The 24,898-nt window shown below is 37.5% G+C and overlaps 1 protein-coding gene across 4 annotated transcripts in view; it reads right to left on the bottom strand.

Moving 5' to 3' along the window:
- The window catches only part of KIZ (kizuna centrosomal protein), a 174,980-nt gene that overhangs the window by 137,589 nt on the left and 12,493 nt on the right, over positions 1–24,898 (bottom strand). For 3 of the 4 annotated variants that reach the window (XM_075564044.1, XM_075564047.1, XM_075564045.1), the window contains exon 4: positions 9,784–9,876. The exons of the other annotated variant lie outside the window; for it this stretch is intronic. In XM_075564044.1, coding sequence (XP_075420159.1) covers positions 9,784–9,876 — 93 coding nt within the window. The remainder of the gene's footprint in view (positions 1–9,783; positions 9,877–24,898) is intronic. 4 annotated transcript variants of the gene reach the window in all.

Raw genomic sequence — 24,898 nt, 5'->3', positions numbered from 1 at the left:
TCACTTTTCCAAAGAACCCAGCCTAATACATCATTCCATTCTGCACTCGGGTCTCCTACCAAAAAAGACCCTCAATTTTCTTCATTCCATGGACTGGGAATTTTGTTGCTCTGCCTCTTGGTCTCAGTTCTGCTCCTTTACTGCCATCTTCCTGCTGTTGCCTCTTCATTTAGGCATCTTGGGGTCTAAATATGAATTATGCTTGTAGCTCTTCTTTCTTGATGTTTCTGAGTTTTCCTCCATTCTTGCATCTGAGATTACTTACTTTATACTCAGTGGAATGGCAAAACTGACCACTGTTCTCATTCCAAATACCCAAAATCACTACCACTAAGTTGATGCCAACTCATAACGACCCTATAGGACAGGGTAGAACTGCCATCTGTGAGTTTCTGAGACTGTATCTGTTTACAGGACTCGAAAGGCCAGTTTTTCTCCCATGTAGCTGCTGGTTAGTTGAAACTGCCGACCATGCAGATAGCAGCCTAACATGTAACCACTAAACTACCAGGGCAAGTCCATGCTAGTTACATCTCGGGAATTGACACTAAGAGCCCTAAAAAACAAAGCTGTGGACCCTGTGCTGCCACCAGTCCAGGCCACTTTGCCTCACTTCACTCTCTCTGGATCCTAATTGTGAGCTGACACTCCCATACCTCTCTCCTGAAGAAGATTAGCACACTCCTCCAACATAACTGGGGAGACATTAAGTCAGAACTGGGGCAGGAGCACCCACAGGGTTCTAGGCCCTAACCAGCTCATTGCACACCAGCCAAACAAGGAAAGTTTAGGTCTGCTGTGGTCTGACTTGCAGCACCTGACTGGAGCTCATGGAGACCAGACTGTGGTGTAACTTATCCAGGACTCCAAGAGAGTTGACCAACACTGGGTGGGTATGGAACTGGAAGGACTTGCATTGTGGCATACAGTCAGCTCAGCAGTGAATTAGTGCTCCTCCATGGGGCCAGGATTTAAAGCACTATCACTTGCCTGCCCATGAGCCCACATCCATATAGTAACCAAACCAAGAACTCACATACAAGGTCCGTGAGAATAATTTGAGTGAGTTATCTTATAAATAGTTGCCTCTCTTGCTCTGTCATGTTGGTCAGGTTGATCAACACCTGGCATCCTCTGTTAACTTAGGAGCCAGCCGCGAAACCAAGATTTGGACAAAGGCAATATTTCACTGTTTTCTGCCTTTGGCTTCTGCTAGGAGTGGACTAGTACTGATTTGCCAGCATGATTCCACAACACAAGTATGGGAATTGCTTTGTACTCTGAGATAAATATAAAAACCTCTTCATTACAAAGACAGCAGTCAAGCTCTACAGACTTGCAGAAATAAGGTAAAACAACCCAGTTACTTTAAGATATTACAGGGAAAACATTATCAAAATAGAGGAAAAACAGAAGCTACCATACTGGGATTCACAAATCTTCCAAAAGATCATTCTGACTAAATGAATGAAAAGCTAGAAATAATTCAACCACTTCAAAGAAAAATATAAAAGGCAAACACCAAAATATTAGAACTGAGTAACCCTGTAAGAAAACAAAATAAGGATGGAAACAATAATCAGTAATCTCCGAGATAAGTTTCTCAAGACCAAAATACACAAAGACCAAGCTATATAAACAACCCAAAAAGCTGAAAAAAGTCTATAAATTTTATGAAACACTACATAACCTTGATAAATATCCCAGAATATAAAGAAGAAAATATTAACCACAGAGAAGAGTTAATGAAGTATTAAGGGAGAATTTCCCTAAAAGTATAACAGAACATAAAATGACTATTCAAGATATACAGAGAACTCCCAACAGAAGAAACCCCAAAAGAAAATCAACAAGGTAAATTATAATTTAACTTTCCAATATGAGATAAAAGGAAAAAATCTGAGAGCAGCAATGACAAAAAGGACAATCATATACAAAGATCAATCATTAGGTAAGTTCAGATTTATTCACTGAAACCATGGAGGCAAGAAGGCAATGGAATGATATATTCAAAGTTTTGAAAGAAAAAAAACGGCCAACCAAGAATCCTAAATCCAGGAAAATTATGCCTCAAATATGAGCGAGAAATAAAATAATTTTCTTTTTTTTTTTCTTCTGCAGCTTTTATTTTATTCAGTCAAGTTTCAGGATTTAACACATTTTAAAAATATATATTTAGTCTTTAAATGCATTCTCATACAGCTTACTAATAATTTTAATTTTTTTAAATTACAGTATAATAATTTTACTTTTTTAAAATTTATTTTTAAAATAATTTTTTTATGGTATTTCAATCTTGCTTTTTATTTTTTATTTTATTTATTTTATTTCTTTTTATAAAATAATTTTCAAATAAGGAAAACTTAAAGAAATTTTCAAAACCAAGAGAACATTTACCAAAAAATTAAAAAAAAGAGAGTCTATAAGAACAATAGATAATAACCTAACGATGCCAGAAAAGAAATTATTATATCAACAGTGGAGACCCAGTGTGGGAATTGTGCCCAATCTGACCCCACCACACCGAGGCAAAACAGTAAGGGTGTGCAACAGAAGGGCAAGGGGAGCAGAGCAAAGAAATCCTGAGGGAGTACCAAAAATAGACTTTGGGGTCAGGGCGTGGCAACCCATCAGACTCGACCAGAAAACACTCCTAAAGGTTAACAAACAGACCTTGAACTATTTACAGGTTTTTCTATTTAAAAAAAATCATTTTATTGGGGGCTCGTACAAGTCTTTTTTTTCCCTCCCTCCATCGCTCCCGCAACTCTTACCACAATCCATACATACATCCATTGTGTGTGTAGCACATTTGTACATCTGTTGCCCTCATCATTCTCAAAACATTTGCTTTTTACTTGAGACCTTTGTATCAGCTCATTTTTAACCCTCCCTCCCTGCTGCCTGCTCCCACAAGAATCCTTGATCATTTATAAATTATTATTTTGTCATATCTTACACCGTCCAACGTCTCCTTTCCCCCACTTTTCTCTTGTCCGTACCCCAGGGAAGGGGTTATATATAGATCCTTATAATCAGTTCCCTCTTTCTCCCTCATCTCCCCTCAACCCTCCTGGTATCACCACTCTCACCACTGGTCCTGAGAGGTTCATCTGTCCTGGATTCCCTGTGTTTCCGGTTCCTATCTGTACTAGTGTACATGCCCTGGCTTTTCTATTTTTTGTTGTTGTTGTTTTCTTTTCTTTTGTTGCTTTGCTTTGCTCTGTCTTGTTTTTCTGTGTGTGCATATTATTATTATCTCTGCAGGTCTATCTAGATAAGATAGGATGGATAAACAATCTGGCAGAGAAAACAATGGTACTGATTGTTCCAGGGGGACAAGGGAGATGGGGAGGTGGGGGAAAGGAAGTGGTATTGACCAACCCAGGGATAATGGAAAAATAAGTGATGCAAAATCAGTGGCGAGGAGGGTATAAGAGACTTGGCAGGGTATGATCAAGGGCAATGTAACCGAGAGGATTTACTGAAACCCAAATGAAAGCTGAGCATGATAGTGGAACAAGAGGAAATTAAATGGAAATAAGAGGAAATAACTACCATGTTTCCCCCAAAATAAGCACTGTCATATTTATTTTTCTTCAAGAAGACACATTATGGCTTATTTACAGGGGTTGTCTTATTTTAATTAAGTATGGTACAACAATCTACATTGATTCAAATATAGTTAAGTCATCTTCTTCTGGAACATCGACCCACAGTGCTAAGTTAAAGGGCAGCCACAGCTTTCCTTCTTCCCCCTGAGGACACACAACACCTGAAGCAGAGCGTCCTGCTCCTCACTTCACTGAGGAGATTTTTACTTTCACTGTCTGTGTCTCCCTCCTCGCCTCAGCTTGCAGCACACACAGAATGACTGGGACCGGACAGGGGAGCCGACCTTGTGGATGGGGCTGCGCTCACCTCTGCGGTCCCCTCCGAGATAGCAGCTGTCACAATGAGGCAGGTGAGAAGGGCTGCCTGTCTTCATTACCGCTCCACACCGGTATGCTACATTGCCATGCCTATCACTATGTCTTATTTTCGGGTTATGGCTTATATTGCGCAAATGCTTAGAAATTCTGTTGTGGCTTATTTTATGGGTATGTCTTATTTTCGAGGAAACGCGGTAGGAGGCAAAGGGCACTTATAGAGGTCTAACTACAGGCATGTATATATGTAAATATATTTACATATGATGGTGGGGAAATATGTCTATGTACATATATTAATAGGTTTAGTACTAAGGTAGTAGATGGACGTTAGGCCTCCACTCAAATACTCCCTCAATGCAAGAACACTTTTACTATTAAATTGGCATTCCATAATGATCACCTTCCTGACACGATCACTGAAGACAAATGGGTGCATAAGCAAATGTGGTGAAGAAGGCTGATGGTGCCTGGCTATCAAAAGAGATAGCATCTGGGTTCTTAAAGGCTTGAAGGTAAACAAGTGGCCATCTAGCTCAGAAGGAACAAAGCCCACATGGGAGAAGCACGCCAGCCTGTGTGATCACAAAGTGTCAAAAAGATCAGGTATCAGGCATCAAAGAACAAAAAATTATATCATTGTGTACTCATCTTCCTGATAGGATCACTGAAGACAAATGGGTGCATAAGCAAATGTGGCGAAGAAAGCTGATGGCTCCCGGCTATCAAAAGATATAGCATCTGGGGTCTTATATGTAAGGTAGTCTGTTCTTTTATGATGTGGACTTCCTTTCTATTTGAATGTTTGCTATCTACATTTCCCCCTCTATTTTCTTTGTAATCATCTTCATTGCAGATTTATCCTGTTAGTTCCCTGTTTTCAGTCTTATAAGTGTGTGCTTGGCTCATTCAACTACCTTTTTCTCATAGATCAGGACAATTTCCTCTGACTGCACTTTCTGAATCGTTTGTTGTTCAGTTTAGTAGAAGAGTAACTCTACGTTATCATCTTTAACTGGAAGAAGAAAGACTCCAATTTTCTTAAAACTCTTCATAATAACCTCACCTTAACTGCAAACACCCTGTGCCCTTGAAGGAAAACTGTCAAGACTTTCCATTTGGAATCTCACCCAACATTTGGTGTAACCTTCTGAGCTGACCTCTTTGCCTTGAATACAACTGTCCCAGTACATCCCCACAAAAGTCACTATTTTAATTGGACCTTGCTCTCTAGATTATTGGTCAATCCAAAACTTGATCCCAGTTATAATTTGGTCCATAAAATTATCTTCATTAGCTTTGCTCTCATTAAAGACTGATGGGGAGAGAATGTCTCTGAGCAAGCTGATCTTACTACAACACCTTTGGAACCCAATCCAATCAAAAGTTTGGTGAGACAAAGATATTCATTTAAAATTCAAAATGCCAAGCTATGCGAGTTCCAGTTTTAGTAGCTATTGCATCAATAGTAATTTTACGATTTTCTTGCACCAGATTTTGGACTTCAACCACTTTCCTAGCTTCTTGGCTTATCTCTGAGGTATTCCTAACCTTTCTTAAAGTGCTTGATTAAAAACTAGTTTTATATGGAGCTGCATTCTCATAAATTGGCTGCAACACTTCAGTGATTATGGAAAATATTCACTTGAGTTTTGTTAAAAATTTGATATTGGGTCTGACCTCAAAACCATTTAAGGCATCTTGTGTGTGTGTGTGAAAGCACCCTATCAAGAGAACAATGAGTGAAGGAATACATTATGGAGAGCACTTGGCCATAGCCATCCACTGATCGCTGAGACATGTTTACACACATTTTGTTTAGAATAAGACCTGTGCATCCATAAATGGAAGCTTAGAAACAATACTTTTTTCTCACTTATCTTCATTTAAAAATGAAAATACTGTAATTAATAGTGAAAACAAACTTGGGAGATGAATAGTGCAATTATTACCTTCCTAAGAAAACACATGACTATATAGAGTTTCCGCTAAATACATGAAACTATATCTCAGTGAAAACCCAAGATGGAGTTTAACATAGAAGACATGGAAAAACACTACTTATTAACTACTTTTCTTCGTAGACCATCCAGGTTACTGCTGATGACTGACATTTACACAGCTACTTTTAACATTCAGAATTAGCATTAATTTGATGCATCCTCTTCCCTCTGCTAGTGCTTTCCACTCCAATGGGCACCATTCAATTTGTACACTCAGTCAATTTCTGCGATATAAGCTGATCTGACTTTCCCAGAGTAAGGATGGGGCAAGCATCTGGGATGGGGCAAGTGTCTGACCTCCTCTGAAAAGGAGGAGGGCACAAAAGGGAAGGAAATCACACTCAACAACAAGCTCAAACTCAACTCAACACTACCCCAACGCTAAATCCGCTGAGGCAGAAGTCAGCCATGCCTTCATCATCTAGCTAATTTTGATCCCAGTCTCCTTTCCCACAGCCCTCACAACACTTCTATGGTGGGTTTGGTAATTCACTACAATGGCCACAGAAAATAGTCATATAATTTGGGGGGTTCTTAGGGAAATAATAGGTTAGAATTAAAGATCAAAAATGTTTGGAATACAGATGTCTGTTGGGGAGAACCTTTTCCCAGCTGTGCCTGCAGGCCCATCTCTCCCAGGGCCTCTGCACTGCTCGATCGGTATTACAAAGCTCTTTTAGTATTGCCACCAAATACGTAAAAGCATTCCACATCACCATAAACCTCGGTCAAGGGTACTCAGCTCTAGCTCTATGGGCTAGCAAATCTAGCTGCCCCATGAAGTGCTTGGAGACACCACGATCTACAAGTGAACCTCCAAGGCCACTCAGCTTTCTTGCTCTGTAGACTAAGAAGCCCATTCCTCTGTTCTGTGCTCTTGGTGCTGTTGCCTTTGCTGCTGCTCCTTCTCTGTCACATTTTTGGTGTCACAGTTGTCTCCTGGATTGAGGAGGTTCAATACACAGGGATCTTGTGGTCCAAAATGCAAGCTGCACTCTTGGTTCTTTTTTCTCAATGGCAGCAGGATCGCTGTTCTAGCTTGTGACATGGCTCCTTTTAAACCCAGAGAGATGGCAATCCCTACAATAGTACTCCATACACCCTATTTTCATGGTTCTACCCAGTCATCTGGTGGGATTTACAAAAACCACACCTAGAAAAGCTATATTAAGTAATTCACTGTACTATATAGCACAGTCTCCTTCTTCTGGGTCATTTTCCACAGTATTGCCAGATTCATCTTCCTACAGCCAAACATTTACAATGTAACTGCTCTGTCCACTGACAGCCACACTGCCATGGAGTCAATGCTGGCTCATAGCAGCCCCCTGTGGGTTTCCAAGTCTGTAACTGTTTACAGGAGTACAGAGCCCCGTCTTTCTTCTGAGAAGCTGTTGGTGGTTTTGAACTACCAGCCATTCAGGTCACAGCCCAACGCTTAACCACTACACTACATATAAATATCTAATTCCACAAGGAAATCTTAATTCTGGACACTGGTATTAAGAAGTTCCATGTTAAAAATAGCAAGCTCATTTAGACTTTATAGGAACTTTAGACTTCAGTAAGACCGAGCCCCTGCCCACTGAGATTTCCAGATTCTACTCCTTTACATATAACAATGCCCACCCCTGGAAGGCTAGCACATTGTCCTGACTGATGCCCTTCATATATTTCCACGTCCAGCTCAAATACACCTCCTCCATCATGCCTTGAGGAAATCATTTCAGAGGAAGCAGTATTTTTCTTCCTCAATGGGTTCTTACTGACTCATACAAGTAGCACTGTTCGCAAACAATCCCGTGTCTTAGAAAGAACATCACTTTGTAGTAAACATCTCGAAGGCAGGAACAGTGCTATTCATCGAGAGGCATTCATGGTGAGGCCCACTGGGCCTTCTTATAGACAATGCTCTATAATTATTCAATGACTATTTATGATTCAACTAGTGAGGCTCTTGTGTGCTCTGAGGCTCGTCTCTGAAGACCAAAGACTGGACAGTGAGACTAAATCATTTGGTTGACCAATGAGGAGGTACACAGATTTCCACTGGAAAAAATATATAACTCATATAATGGGAAATTATTCTGGAATTATACAAGTAGGATGAACTCATTCATAATTTTGCTGAAATTACTTACCTTTTAATTGCTCAAACCAATGAAAGATTGGCAAAGGTATGAAATGGCAAATCAAGCTCAATAAGTTACTTAATTGGTTCTCACATACAGTTAATAGTCAAGGTCTTTAAAGATATGACACTTTTCCCTATAAATGACAAATGTATCTCTTCTAATTCTAATATGTAATATTTTAACAGATTATCAACTGTATGGTTCTTGCCCTAATTTTAAATATGACTTAAAAAGACAATCAGTAATGTGAATAAGAAAAAAAAGGCTCTGGTTTACTTAAGTACCATTGACACTGCTGTTCTAAGAATGTGTCTATCAGGAATGGCATAGAAAGAACAAATTGGTTTATAGATTAAAAACATGTCAATTATTTGATGACTAAATGTCAAATGGGAGAGTTGCCTGAATAATTCAGAAGCCTATCACATCATACCACATTCAGCATACATCTAATGGAATGCAAATCACTTATATGAAAAGCCTTTTATATAGGTCAAGGTTGCTGGGGTTTTATGTTTTGTATTTTACAGTTTAAAGAATACTCTAAATTCTATTTTTTAAAAACTTTTTAATGTATGTTGAAGAAAAACTTTAACTTCGTATAAACTTAGATTAATGCCTGCTAATGCACAGAAGAAAAAAACTAAACCTTCCTTTTACTATAAAAACAAAATAGTGTGGCCTCTGTTTCTTTTCTGATAAGCGTCTTAAATACCAAACAGTTAACTGCATAATAACATTTACTGTCAGCCAGGCAGCCTGCTTAGCAGATATATAAAGCAGGTAAAAGGAGAAAAAGTTAATTTCTTGGCTGAATGATTCCATCGGTAGCTATAGGGCAAACCTGAAAGTCTTTTAGTAAAGTAGCAGTTGATTCTTCTATCAATCTGTAGCACACATACTCTTCCAAGGAAAGCATTAAATATGAAAATCATATCCCGTTATCATCTGTTTCCAGCTTTCAGCCCAGTAAGCTTTTCTTAATGAATGCTGCAGCCTAAGGAACAAGCACGCTGTTGGCTTTTCTGAATAATGGAGTGATGCTACCATTTTTTGCTTATTACACTATCAACTGGCTGAGGGGGTTTCACACATAGTCACAAGTGACTACTCTTGCCAGCATGCTCCAAGTTATTATAAGATGTTTTTAGACATTTCATCTAAAAGAGCTTTACTGCTTTTAGTGAAGAAAACATCTATGGTCTTGAACAGAATCATTTATATGGAGATAGGCAGTAGGATTAGAAGCCTGCATTATGGCAGATACATAGCAGAATTTATTTAAGTATTCCATGCCAGTCTTTTTATCTGTTGCTTAGATATGCAATCTTTTCTTTCTACTTTCTCTATGAAAAGGTTAAATGTGCAAAATTATATGTAAAGAAAAAACAATAAAATATCACATTTTGTCTACTCTTCATTTAAAATATTTCTCCAACTTAAAAAATCTATAAAGGGTTATTTAGACATGCACAAGTTTACCTCCTAAGGACACGAAGCTTCCTTCCAATTCTATCTCTTTTAACCCCCAAATGACTGCCTTTCAGCAAATTTAATTGACTAGACATTAAAGCAGTGTTCTATCAGTTAAACAATCATTTAAGGCTTATTCAAAAGAGATCTTTGTAATAAGATGATTTTTTAAAGCAATAGTTTAAAAGATGAATACTCCAGAAAGTCTATGATACCATAAAGTTTAAGATCTTAATTTATTACCTTTTCCCTGGCTTCATCTTTCAGTTCACCTTTTATTCCCAGGCTATCTTCTGAGAGTATTTGTGTTTTCTTAATTTGAGTCTCATATTCATTCTAAATATGAACAGAGTTTTACTTTTTGGTGGTTACGATTATATCTAGTACATTTAATCTAAAAGAGCTTTACTGCAATACACTGCAATTTTCATAGAATAAAAGGAACAATGAAATATAAACTTATCTTAGGCAATTTCACAATTAAGTATTTATCAAAAGTTGAGTTGTATGAAATGCAAATACCTAAATATAAAATTGAATTTATTGGTTAATCTTTCATCAATTTAAGGAGTTAAGCTTCAATATAGATAAACCACATGACAACATTTTCATTAAACTACCATAAAAATCCAGTTATTTCAATATACAAGTAACACATTACACAGTATTTTCTCTGAATAGTTTTGTCCTAAGAGGGGAAAATGTATACCACTTCCAATCTATATGATAGCTAAATATAATGTCATGTCTCTAACAGTTCAATAGAGTATACTATTTGTGTAATTATCAACTTACAATAAATTCCATTTTTCGGAAATGAAATCTCGAGTATAAATCAAGTTTTTCAGCACAGTTTTTATGCCGTTTTGGTGGTAAAATTAGGTGCTAAGTGGATATTCGGGTCAGCTTATACTCAAGTATATGTGGTATATCATAGGCATCAATGATCAGTACCCTAAGAATCAAGTTTTCTCTAACATTAATAACTATATAAAGATGTGTGCAATGTTACCATGCTATAATTGACAAAGTGATCCAATCATAAAATGACTTTTTCCAAAAGACAAGGCATAAAAGATACTTTGATTCAAATTAAAACCTAGAAAAGCCCATCACAGATAAGTATCTGAACATATTCTAAATTAGGCAGTTGATTTATTGCAATTAGCAACATACCTATGAGATAATACAATTAGGAAATTGTTCTCTTAGTCTGAAACTAAAACAGGTGAGTTCACTATCCCACCCATAAAGTGAACAAGCAATGTAGAGCTGATGTTTTCTTCAAAATAGTTTAATGGTACCCCACTTTTAATAAGAGGAAGGATTTTTATTTCCTCTAGTAGAATGCTGTTAACATGATAGATGACAATAATGATCTAAAATATATATCCAGTTAAATAAGTTTTATAAGGCCAGCATAAATGATAAAAGACAAAAGAAACCAAGAAAATGCAAAGAAATAAGCCAGTTAAGAAAACATTATACTGTTTTACATCACCTTTGAAGTCACAGAGGTTTGCTCTTTAAATAGTTATACTTTACAAAATCCAAGGGAACACATCTTTAAAGAAGAGATGGGAGGTGGATTATAAAACTATCACCTAATTTGAGGCTTAATAAAAAGTGCTTTTTTCCGGTGGCTACAAATGCAATAACATATGCCCTCTGAATCAGTTATAAGCATAGGTGGGGCACTGTACCTGTTTTCCCGTTATAGAGCCATTTCAGAGCTGTAATATCCAACAATACAGCATTTTCTCATGGAAAGAAACAGATTTTATTCAATTCATTTTGCCAAAGCAAAAAGGAAATAGTAACTGCATAAAATATTTCATAAAGAAAAATGAGAAAAAATATTTTAAAAGCTCAATTAGATTGCACTTAAGGCATCTGAAAAACATATTGAAGTTTAGGTTCTCTTTTCTAAAGGAGCTCTGGTGGTGTAGTGATTATGCGTGAGCTCTGAACTGTATGGTGGTCAGCTCCCGGAAACAGTTAAGAGTCTCAGAAACCCAGAGAGTCACTGGAGTCACTGTGAGTCAACATTGACTCGATGGCAGTGAGTCTGAATATTTTTCTAAATTAATGATGCAAATAAAAACTGTACAATGGATTTTGAAATGCGAGATTTGCTATGATAAACTGATGATTGACATATACTATAATCCTGCATTCTCTAGGACCTAAAACCACATCTTTCTTTACATTTTACTTATACATGATGTTTGGTATTACCCCTCAAACCCAATTCCATAACACTCAAGATCAGGGATTTATACAGCCACTTCTCAGTTACAAGATAAGTGAATCACTAACTAAATAGATTAGCTGACCTAATATCAGAATGGAAGGAATGGGTACAAATTGTCCAGTTTGTCTCTGGTGAATATCAGAAACAATTTCTTGGTTTCTTCCCTACTATTTTCCCAATGTACAAGTATATGCTTTCTCTTAGATGGAAAATTTTAACAAATATAGAAAACTATTTATTTATTCACTTATCTATAGCAGGCACAACACTAGGTAGACAAAAAAAAAAAACCAGAACCTGCTAAGGACTCTGTTCTTTAAGAACAAGGTTCCATGTAGAAAAGACTACCATGCCTTGCCCTCAGTGGCCATCTAGATGCCTAGTAGAAATCAAATGAAAACCCAAAAGACTTGTTCTCTTCAAATTGTATTCCCTACAGGCATACACCTAATGGAACATTCAGCAGGGGTTACATCTTAAACATGATAATGATACCAGATCTTCGGAATGCCTCTGTTATTACATACAAATGCTTCGTGGGAAGGTAGAATGAAGGGTATAGTCAATATCATATTAATTCTCACAAAGTTGTTTACAGTTCATGGAAAATGAGAGGGGGGAAAATGGAGAAACTAAATTTCAGTCAAGAGTGGAAGTCTTAGTACTTACTGAATGCTTACTTTATGCCAGATAGTTTTATGGCAGACACCGAGAGCATAGAAATGCTAAGATACGGAGCTCACTCACTGCTATCCAGTCAACTCTGACCTCTATAATTCAGGACAGGGCAGAAATGTCACTATGTGTTTCCGAGATTGGAACCTTTTATGGGAATAGAAAAATTCCTTTCTTCTGCAGAGCAGCAGCCTAACCATCACTACACTGCCAGGGCTCTATGGAGTCTACAATGGATGCAAATAAAATGCATACCTTTTTTTGCATTTTATAATAAATAATTATAATACATGAAAGAAGTACTTACTGGGATAATTACAACATAAACCTAAGGGCAGGGTAGGGAAGAGGTATTCTAATTGAAGGAGCTCTGAGTAATGTGAGGATTTCAACGAAATGCAAATTGTTCAAATGATTAAAGCACCGCAGTGCAAGTGAAGGAGTGAAAAAGTGACTGAAAAAAAGAATGTACACATGCAATAGGGAAAGATAAAGACGAAGAAACTGGGATGATATGGTGGTGAAAGACAAGGGATGAGCTGGAGTGATATGGAAGACAGAGGTAACGAGATTTTGGGTTGGAGATAACAAATAGAAAAGTTAGGAGAGACACAGGGATGGAGGGAGAATGGTGGTGGTGATGGGGAGGGGCGTTGGAAAAATATGTACTTCCATGTACTTGTGTGAGATATGAGAGAGAATGTGAGTGTGTGCACGGGGAAGGGAAGGGTCAAGGCGGGGTTAAGAGTTGTTGTGGTTAGCAAAACCAAACCATGTCTTGATAAAACTTGTGGCTAACATACCTAAACATTTACACTTTATCCTGAATGCCTGAGCAAATGCTCAAGGATTTTAGGCAGTAAGAAAACAAACAGATTCCTGCCGAGTAGAGGTCCTGTCCCCCCACCCCCCACCCCCAAAAATAAGCCTGGATCTGCCAGTCCTATGCCTCGCACTGAAATAAGAGGCTGGAAATACCCACCTTGACCTTTTCCAGGTGCTTGAGTTCCAGTATCTGTTTATCTATGCCTAAGTTTCCTTCAGGAGCCTTAGTGTCATAGTGGTTACACATTGGGCTGCTAACCACATGGTCAGAAGTTCAAAACTACCAGCTATTCCTTAGGAGAAAGATGAGGCTTTCTACTCCCATAAACAGTTACAGTCCTGGAAACTCAGAGACAGTTCTACCCTGTCCTATAGAGTGGCTATGAGTGGAATCAAGTCGATGGCAGTTGAGTTTAGTTTGTTTTTGAAGGTTCCTTCAGAACTTAAGGAGGATTTTCTGTTCAGAGGAGTGATAGTTAATAATTTCCATAGCCTGCAGTCTTCCCCACTTCAGTCTTCAATCAGTGATGTTAATAAGCTGATGTTTTCATAGTCCAAATATTCTACACCAAATGCCAGTTTCCCTGTGGAATGAAGCTCCATTACCAACTGTAGTAGCTGGTTAAATAGTAAACCTTGTACCAGTTACCAGCCGGTCTATCTTACACATATCTATCTATACTATTGTTCCTTGTACTTCATAAACCATTGAAATTTGAGTCCTTGTATCAGGATCTGCTTCAGGGAGAAAACAAACTAAGGTAAGGGCCCAGGGAACCCAAGGAAAATTTCTTTAAGTTATGTCTAATTGGACCTCCTTCTAAGAAACCCTGGCAGTACAGCAGATAAAGTACCCAGTTACTAACTGAAAGGTTGGCCGTTTGAACTCACCAGCTGTTCTGGGGAAGAAAGATGTGGCAGTCCACTTTCAGAAAGATTTACAGCTTTAGAAATCCTACTTTATTCTATTGGGGTCACTATGAATCCTACTTAAAAGCAGTTAATGAGGGCAACTGTGGGGAGAGGGCAAAAAGAGGGAAAGAAGGTCATCGTACTCAGAGTAACAGCAATAATAACAACTACATTCTTGAGTCGAATTCTATTCCGTTTCTTTATCCATAGAACCACAAAACTATATTAAAAAAGCAATATCCTTAAAATCTCTGAAAATTATTTAAGTACCAATTCAAAATTAATTGCAAGTTCTTTTACTACTTAGCCCATTTAAAAAAATTTTTACAATTATATAAGATCAGCTGAGACATACGAATTCACCTAGTAAAATTTGGGTAAAATCCCTACTTCTCCCACACAGTTTCCCCCTGTTTCGCTTTACAGAATTCTGCTATTTTATAGTTCATTCATATTAAATGTTTTTCAATGTTTGCTTTGTTTATCATGATGTTACTTATTGGTCCAGTTGATATCCCTTAGACATGTTGTCAGGAGAGACTACTCCCGAGGAAAGGACATCATGCTTGATAAAGTAGAAGGGCAATGAAAAAGAGGGAGAACCTCATCAAGAGGAATGGACACAGTGGTACCAGCAATGGGCTCAAGCATAACAAGGATTGCAAGACTAGCGCAGGAGTGGGCAAGGTTTTACTCTGTTGAACAGGGTCATTATGAATTGGAACCAACTCGATGGCACCTACCAACAACATTCAATGCATTCTTCTCAAGGGGAAATACCCATGGAATTTTGGGTGCTGGCGCAATACAGTGTGAAGGTGCTCAATCAGAATACCTTTTCCCCAACCCTTAACATAAGGTAGGTCAACAAAGGAGATAAAGAAATTATACTTGAAGATGCAAGAATAAAAAGAGACAATAGTTCTCTTGTACCTCAGACAATCACTGGACACTGGCACAAAATTTTAAAAAGGGAGTGGCAGAAAGGAAAACAAGCTCCGCTAAATGCACCACCAGCTGAGGTAAATGGTACCAATGGCTGGTTTGCTGGCATCACTATCTGGAGTCAGGTTCACCAAAGTATTCAACTTCGGATTCAAGGATGCACAAAAGACAGTTTTACAAGGAACTCATACTCTTCATATCTGTGCTACATGACCTGCTGATTTATAACACAAACACAAATTTTTAAAGGCATCTGTTGTCTAAAATTTACAAAGAAACAACTATATAATGTTTGAATCATAATTACAAATTAAATTTCTCATATTTCAATAGTCATTTTTCTTTAAAATTGTCAATTTTGATATTAATTAGTATCTCATTACACTTATTTATTTCATATACAGTAAAATTAGCAAAAAGTATAACCTGTACAGGAGAAAGAAAACTGCCAGAAAAGGAAAATTAAAATATTTTCCACTGATAGAGAATGACAGAAAAATTTTAAATTGTTAAAATTTAAAAAAAAAAAGAAAAATGGCAGGTGATAAAACTGGGTAAAAGTGTGATAAAACTGGGTAAAAGCGTGTTAAGTAGTTAAGTGTCAAAGAGCACAAAATTTGCACGATCTGGAAAAACAAGGCAGTCCTGGGAAGTTTGCCTTCACAGGTTTTACTGTATATTCTATTCACAACTTATGATCTCAATATAAAAATATTTACCAAAAATGATTTTCACATTTCTTCCTTTTGCTCTTGAGTCTTCCAGCCTGTTCTTGAAATCACAGACTAGGCATGTGGAACAAAACACTGCTCAGTCCTAGCCTTCCTCCCAGTAGTTGCTCTGTCTGCTGCCATAATGTCACTTCCTCTCCTTGAGAATCTTCCTCACTTTTTACTTTACAAGCATCATGCCTTTCTCCAGGGGCTGCTCCCTCTTCACAAGATGACTGAAGCACAGGAGACCAATTCTTGCCATTCTTGCTTTTTTGTTGTTGTTGAGGTTTTTACATTTTATTTATTTCAGTCATTTTATTGGGGACTCGTACAACTCTTATCATAATCCATACATACAAACATGTCAAGCACATTTGTATATTTGTTGCCATCATCATTCTCAAAATATTTGCTTTCTACATGAACCCTTGGTATCAGCTCAATTTTTCCCCTCTCCCCCCACTGCCCCCTCCCTCATGAACCTTTGATTATTTATAAATTATTATTATTTTGTCATATCTTACACTATCCAACATCTCCCTTCACCCACTTTCCTATTGTCCATCCCCCACAGAGGAGGTTATATGTAGATCCTTGTAATTGGTTCCCCTTTTCTACCCCACCTTCGCTTTACCCTCCCGGCATTGCCACTCTCAGCACTGGTCCTAAAGGGATCATCTGTCCTGGATTCCCTGTGTTTCCAGGACCAATGGTTTCAGGGGGACATGGGAGAGGGGCAGGTGGGAGAAAGGAAGTGGTGTTAACAAAGCCTGAGCAAGGGAACAACAAGTGATCCAAATCGGTGGTGAGGAGGGTGTAGGAGGCCTGGTAGGGCTTGGTCAGGGGTAATGTAACCAAGAGGAATTACTGAAACCCAAATGAATGCTGAGCATGATAGTGGGACAAAGGAAAGTAAAAGGAAATAGTGGAAAGAACTAGGAGACAAAGGGAACTTATAGAGGTCTAAATAAAGGTGTGTACATATGTATGTAGATTTATATATGACCATGGGGAAATAGATCTATGTGCATATATTTATAGGTTTAGTATTAAGGTAGCAGACGGACATTGGGCTTCCACTCAAGAACTCCCTCAATGCAAGAATACTTTGTTCTATTAAACTGGCATTCCATGATGCTCACCTTCCCAACACGATCATTGAAGACAAAGCGGGTGCATAAGCAAATGTGGTGAAGAAAGCTGATGATGCCTGGATATCAAAAGATATAGCATCTAGGGTCTTCAAGACTTAAAGGTACACAAGAGGCCATCTAGCTCAGAAGCAACTAAGCCCACATGGAAGAAGCACACTAACGTGTGCTGAAGTGATCGGTTATCAGTCATCAAAGAATAAAAAATCATATCATCATCTGCTCACCTTCCCAGTATGATCACTAAAGATAAATGGGTGCATAAGCAAATGTGGTGAAGAAAGCTGATGGTGCCCAGCTATCAAAAGATATTGCGTCTGGGCCCATTCATGCTTTTAAGGAACATTCTGGCTGTACTTCATTTAAGGCAAAGTACAGCTAGTTCTTCTGGCAGTCACAGTATACTTCACCATATTCTTCACTAGCAGCATAATTCTACTGCATCAATTCTTCAGTCTTCTTTTTTCACTCTTCAGCATTCCCATGTGTTTGAAAGGATTGAAAATATAACTTGGTTAAGGTATATCTTACTCAAGGGGAAATCTTCACTTTCTAACTTTTTAAAGGCGTCTTTTGCAACAGATTTTCCCAAGGCAGAATGCCATTTGAGTTATTGACTACTACTTCCAATATATCATTTGAGTTCTTGACTACCACTTCTATGAGCATTTATTGTAGATCCAAATATAATGAAATCCTTAACAACTTGAATCTTTTATCCATTTATCATGATTTTACTTATTGGTCCAGTTGTGAGGTTCTTGTAATCTTTTATGTTGAAGCATAATCTATACTGAAGGCTGTAGTCATTCATCTTCATCAGTGTTTAAAGTCCTGTTTCCATAAGCAATGTAGCCTATTTGCATATCACACATTGTTAATTATACTTCCTCTCATATTGGTGCCACTTTCTTCTTCACAAAGTCTGGCTTCTCAGACTATTTGTTCAGCATGCAGACTGAATAGTATGGTGAAATAATACAACACCGACATCTTTGCTGATTTTAAATCACACAGTGTCCCCTTGTTCTGTTCCAGGGATAATGCCTCCTGGTCACATACAGTCTCTGCAAGAGGGTTCTGGAATGCCCATACTTCACAACTGTAGTTAGAAATCTTCTGGAAAGCCCATGCTTTATAACCCAATGTCATCTATAATTTATCATGTCCACAAAGTTGAATGTCTTCCCACAGTTAACAAAACACAGGGAAGCATCACCCTCATCTTCTCTAATTTAAGCCAATATTCAGCTATCATAGGTAAAATAACCCTTGATCTATATCCTTTTTATACACTTTGCTTGAATTTCTGGTGGTTTCCTGTTGAAGAACTGCTGCAACCATATTTGAAATACCTTTAGTATATTTTTACATGTATGTGAGAACATTTATGTTGTTCAATAACTTCCACCATCTGTTGGGTCACCTTTGTTTAAAATAAGCATAAAAATTGACTTCCTTCTATCACTTAACCAGGTAGTTTTCTCCAAATATCCTGGCATAGATGAATGGGCACTTTCAGTGTTCCATCCATTTCTTGAGACATCTCAATTGGTATTCATTCCATCAATTCATGGAGCCCATTTTTTTGCTAATGCCTTCAGTACATCTTAGACTTCTTTCTTCAATATCATTGGTTCTTGATCATATTCTATCTCCTGAAATGACTGAACGTTGACCACTTCTTTTTGGTACAGTGACTCCGTGTCGTCCTTCTATCGTCTTTTTTGCATTCAATACTTTGCCCATAGAATGCTTCAATACTACAACTTGAGGCTTTAATATTTTTAATGGCATATAATTAACATAGCACGCAATTCAACAGTTCAGTCTTATTTTTACACACTATACAATCACCACCACAACCACAATCAATTTTAGAACACTTTCTTATACTTATTATTAGCTCCCTATTTCCCCCCAAGTTCCCCTGCCATACCCCAAGAAACCATTAATTCAGTTACTGTCTCTATAAATATACCTATGCTGGATTTCATTTACAGAAAAAAAAAATAGCAAAGTAAAATAGAGAAACTTCAATTGAAAAGAGAGCAGAATGAGGGAGGGGGAGCGGGGAGGGAGGGGGGAAAAAAAGAGGACCTGATGCAGAGGGCTTAAGTGGAGAGCAAATGCTTTGAGTGATTAGGGAAAAGAATGTACGGATGTGCTTTATACAATTGATGTATGTATATGTGTGGATTGTGATAAGAGTTGTATGAGCCCCTAATAAAATGTAAAAAAAAGAAAATGATTAGGGCAAAGAATGTACAGATGTGCTTTATACAATTGATGTATGTATATGCATGGATTGTGATAAGAGTTGTATGAGCCCCTAATAAAATGTTTAAAAAAAAAAAAGGAAAAGAGAGCAGAAATACTGAAGACTAGAACAAATTTTAAATGGGTCCAAAAAACCCTCTCGAGTTGATTGTGATGCAGCGACCGACCCTGTAGGGCAGAGTAGAACTAGCCTGTAGGTATCAAAGACTGTAAGTCTTTACTGGAGTCCAGAGCCTCATCTTTCTCTGGCAGAGCAGCCAGTGGATTTGAACTGCTACCTCAGATTAGCAGTCTAATGCACAGACACTATGCCACCAGGGTTCCTAAAATGGGTCAAAGGGGAGATTACATGATAAACTGTTCAATTAAAACCTAATTGTGTCTGTAATAATCCACTTTCCAATGCCCTCTGCACGAGAGTAAGGCTACTTATCCCCTTGATCTGTGGTCAGAGGGGCTTCACCAGAGGTTTACTCCACATGCATTTATCCTTCACTACTTTAAAAAAAAACCGGAATTTTTAAATGAATCAAAAGGGAGCTAAAATGACACGGTACAGCATTTTCACATAACCAGTCTACCACAATCAAGTGACAGCTCTCTGTCCGCTAACAAGGCTACTCACAGCCCTCTGTGGTTACAGGCCCTTCAACAGAGGCCTGACCACGTCTTTTCTTTTCCCCAACTCTTTAAGCTTAAGAAATGCTAAGTAGTTTTCTAACTCTAGATCTTTGAATATTTTATAATACTTTACTTTTCTTCGTGGGCCACTGTTGGAAACCTGTTCATATTTTATTTTTATTTCACTATTTCTTCCATTGGCTTTAACTACTTTACATCCAAGAGCAAATTTCAGAGTATTCTGGTATCTGTGTTGGTCTTTTCTTTCCTGTATTTTTATAACCTTTTACTTTCTTCATGTATAATGTCTGTATGTCATCTCAAAACTCATACAATCTTTGGTCATTATTGATCAACATGTCAAATATATTTTTAAAAAAACACACAATTTGGGGGGAGCTAATACAAATACCTTATCATTTCACAGATCAATCACATCAAGCATTATTGAACAATTGCTACCACACTCATTTTCAAAACATTCTCTTCCTTCTTGAACTCCTTCATATCAGCTCCCCATTACCCACTACGGTTTTTTGTTGTTGTTTGTTTCAAACGTATTCTTGAGATGTTCTCTAAACTCAAGCAGAATACACTCAAGCTCATATTGGGCCCTTGTGGATTTCAATTTCTTGAACTTGCATGAGCAAATAATGGTCTATCTTGTAGTTGGGCTGGCATTTTTCTGATTAATAATATTGAACTTCTTCATTGTATCTTTCCACAGATACAGTCGATTTATTTTTCATGCATTCTATCAGGTAGGTCCATGTGTATAACTGCTGTTTATATTGTTGAAAAATATTATTTTACAATGATTAACGCATTGGTCTTGCAAAATTCTACGTTGAGATCTTCATTATTTTTATCATGCAAGTCCTATTTTCTCTCCTCTTTTGGATTCCAATCAGCAGTGATATCAATGTACCTTGATTGCATCTTTGATTAGTTTCAGAATGCAGACACTGCTAAAATTCTTCAGTATCTTCATCTTAGTAAGTATTGGTGGTGAGTAAATTTGAAATACAGTAGTAATTGATGATCTTTGTAGGTGCGTAGATATTGTTCTGTTATTGGCAGACAGGTGTTTCAGGATAGAACTTGAAACCCTTTTTTCTTTTTTTTTAAGGAGAGAGTGAACACACAGTCCCCATTACCACAAATTCTGCAGTCAAGGTTCTCACATTTGGGGAAATCACAGGCGTCTGCACATTCACAGTGCAGTAGATAAACCTCAGCCTGGGAAAATCATGCTAAGGAAGACAGTGAAAGCCCAAAAGCCATTTGCAGGATCCCCACATAGATTACATCTCTGGTGAATTCCCTCTGACCATTGATAAGGGATGTGAATAGCCTTCCTATTAGACAGAATACATTTGGAAAATGGATTATTAAAGACATAGATAGGTTAAAATTTAACACATTCTCATTTGTTCTTCTTTTTGACCCACTTTAAATTTGTTCTAGTTTTTAATATTTTCTGCTTTCTTTGAAATTGAGATTTTTTGCTGTTTTTTAAGTTTAATAAATCATTTTATTGGGGGCTTTTACAGCTCTTACAGGGATCCATACATCAATTGTATCAAGCACATATATACAATGTTGCCATCATCATTTCCAAAACATTTTTTTCTACTTGAGTCCTTTGTATCAACTCCTCTTTTTCTCCTCCCTCCCTCCCACCCTCTTGAACCCTTGATATATAGTTTTTATTGGGGGCTCATACCACTCTTATCACAATCCATACATCCATCCATTGTGTCAAGCACATTTGTACATGTGTTGCCCTCATCATTCTCAGAACATTTATTTTCTACTTGAGCCCTTGGTATCAACTCTTCATTTTCCCGCTCCATCCCCGCTCCCGCCTCCCTCATGAACCCTTGATAATCTATAAATTATTATTATTTTGTCATATCTTATACTGTCCGATGTTTCCCTTCACCCGCTTTTCTGTTGTCCATCCCCCCCAGGGAGGAGGTTATATGTAGATCCTTGTATTCGGTTCATTTTGTTATTGTTGATGGGGTTTACTTGTTTGTTTTTCTGTATATGAAATCCAGTGTAAGTAAATCTATTACAGAGAGAGAAACTAGAGTAATAGTTCCTTAGGGGCATGGCTGGGAGATTAGGGGTAAGTGGGGAGCTAATAGCAATGAATATAAGAAAGAAAATATTCTAAAACTGATTGTGGTGATGATTGCATAACTCGGTTTTTGTACAACTCGTTTTAGTATGATTTAGCTACCGAATTCTAAGATATATGATTTATGTCAATAAAATTATTTAAAAATGGATACTACATATTAAAACCTATGCAATATACTGAAACTGTTTCAGAGAAGCAGACTATAGATTTAAATGCGTTTATTCTGGTGGGGGGGAATGCAAAGAAATTATTTTGTTGCACACATGAGAAACTAATAAAATAAAAGGCAGATTTTTCATGGTTTTTAATAAAGACAAATTGAAGAAATAAAAAGGATTAAAATCAAAACAAAAAATAGAGTGCAAAAGCTAGAAACTGCTATTGTTCCAAGGAACCCATAAGCACTCTTCTAGAGCAAATAGAGACATTTAGCAAAGTTGCAGGGTACAAGGTCAATAAAAATCCATTCAGCAGACAACAGAATACCCAGAGAAAATATGAAAGTTGTCAAATCTGTCATTTTACTTGCTTCCACAATTAACACTCATGGAATTCAGCAGTCAGGAAGTCAAATGATGTATGACGAATTGCTTGGGGCAAATTAGCTACGAAAGATACCACTCTGAAGACAGAGATGTGCCTGACCCAAACCATGGTATTTTTAACCTCCCAAAATATAAGTTAAAAAAAGATAAGAAACTGAAGATTCAATGCCTTTGATTTATGGTGCTGGGAAAGAATATTATTAACCATACCATGAAGTGCACAAAGCATAGCCATAATGGTCCTTAGAAGTGACGATGGGGAGACTTTGTCTCGGATACTTTAGACATGTGATGGGTCAAAAAGAATGGACTTAGACATGGGCATGGTTGTGAGGTTGGAGGAAGAAGAGATGGTGTTTCGTTCTGTGGAATGTAAGGTCACAATGTCACGCACTGTCTGGAAGACACTGTGTGGTATGTACTTGTCTGTTATATATTTGTGCAGCCATATTCTCCAAAGCTCTGATCTTCCAATTGATTTTGTTTAAGTATCTTATTGTATAGAAAGACATGACGCTTTTCCTATTTTATGATCAAATGTATCCATTATTTATAATGTATACTTAGCTACTTTTTAAAGAAATCTTGTTTCAAATCTCAATAATTTCAGGTGTTATTTTTTTTAACCTTAAGTTTAAAAAGTTTGAAAACAATTATTAAACTCATTTGGAATTTATTTTTATATATTAAAGAAAAGAAGAAGAAATTCATTCCGTTTCTAATTACCAGCAATGAGAAATCTGAAAGGGAAACTGGGCAAATTATTCCACTTATAAAAGCATCCAAGTCAATGAAATACCCAGGAATAAATATAACCAGGGACATGAAAGACTTTTATGAGGGGCTTCAAAAGTTTTGTGGAAAAGTTCCATTCTGTAGGGGCAATGAATTATTAAATGTGGCTCTTTGAGCCAAAGTCTGTAACTCCCAACAAATGACCTATTCCTGCATGGGTCTAGTAAGAAGTGGGAAGATACTGATAGGATTCACCTGTGGGCAATTGTGAATAGGATTCCCTAGAGTGCCATCCTGCTGTGCATATATGAGAAGGAGGAGATCTCATTATCAGCAAGAGCCAGGTGTGGCCAGGTGTGGAACACATCCTCTGGGCCCAAGATCCCTAGAAGACAGCTATAACAGCAGAGGAGCAGTAGCAGAACCAGGAGCCAGATCATGGAACACAGTTGTGGATTTCCCACAGAGCAAGTAAAGCTGAGTGCTTCTGTGTAGGAGGCTGGCTTGTGAAGTGAGTGTCTCCCGGCACTTAGTTGGGGAAGCTGAGCTTGCTAATCCTGGAAGTGGAGTTGACTGCCCCTGGGCTGAGGCTTCCTGGAGTGGGGTGCCTCCAGGCACTGAATTCAGCAGCCTGCGTGTGCTGACACAAGGAGCTGTAGGCTTCCAGCAGAAGGGTATGCCTCTTTGGGCATTTATTAGAAGACCCTAAAGAACTTTGTAATACATCCTGATAAACAACTGTACCCTGAGCATTTCTCACTGGCATTACAAAGTGTTAACTTCCTTAATAAACCCTTTAACCATGAATTTTGTCTGTGGGTTCTGTGTAGCCATTGCAATGGATTTAGATCCTAGAAACGTAACATAAGAAATTGCTAACTAAGACAACACAGCCCCCCTTTAGAATAAAAATGATAAAATACTTCTGAAAGAGATTAACGATTACTTCAATAAATGGAAAGATGTTCCATTATCATGGTTTGAAAGTCAATATCATTAAGCTGTCAGTACTACCCAAAGGGATCTACAGATTCAATGTAATCCTTATGAAAATTTCAGCAGCCTTCTTTACAGAAAAAGAAAAACCAATATTTAATTTTATACAGAATGGCAGGAGGCCCTGATAGCTAAAACAATGTAAAATGAGAAAAACAAAGTAGGTGAAGTCACATAATCTGAGTTTAAAATACACTCCACAGCAATAGTAATCAAAACACGTGGGTGGTGCTCTTAGCAATAGACATACATACCAGTAAAATAGGAACATGAACCCAGAAACAAGCCTATACAGAGGTGTGAAATCCATGTGACAGTGAAAGAGTCTAATAAATGTTCCTGGGAAAAGTGGATTTCCACATCAAGAATAATGAAACAGGATCTATGCCTCATATCATATATAAAAATTAAAATGGATTAAAAACCTGGGTGAGCAATTATAAACCATAGAATTCTTAAAAGAAAATAGAGACAATACATTTATGCCTAACTTTCAGAAAGGAATCTAGCATGAGAACAAAAGCACAAACAGCAAATATAAAATAAATACATGCTGC

The sequence above is a fragment of the Tenrec ecaudatus genome, chromosome 12 (assembly GCF_050624435.1).
Source record: "Tenrec ecaudatus isolate mTenEca1 chromosome 12, mTenEca1.hap1, whole genome shotgun sequence".
NCBI classification, from domain to species: domain Eukaryota; kingdom Metazoa; phylum Chordata; class Mammalia; order Afrosoricida; family Tenrecidae; genus Tenrec; species Tenrec ecaudatus.
The sequence above is the reverse complement of the archived record's forward strand: the minus strand, read 5'-3'. Positions and strand labels throughout refer to the sequence as shown.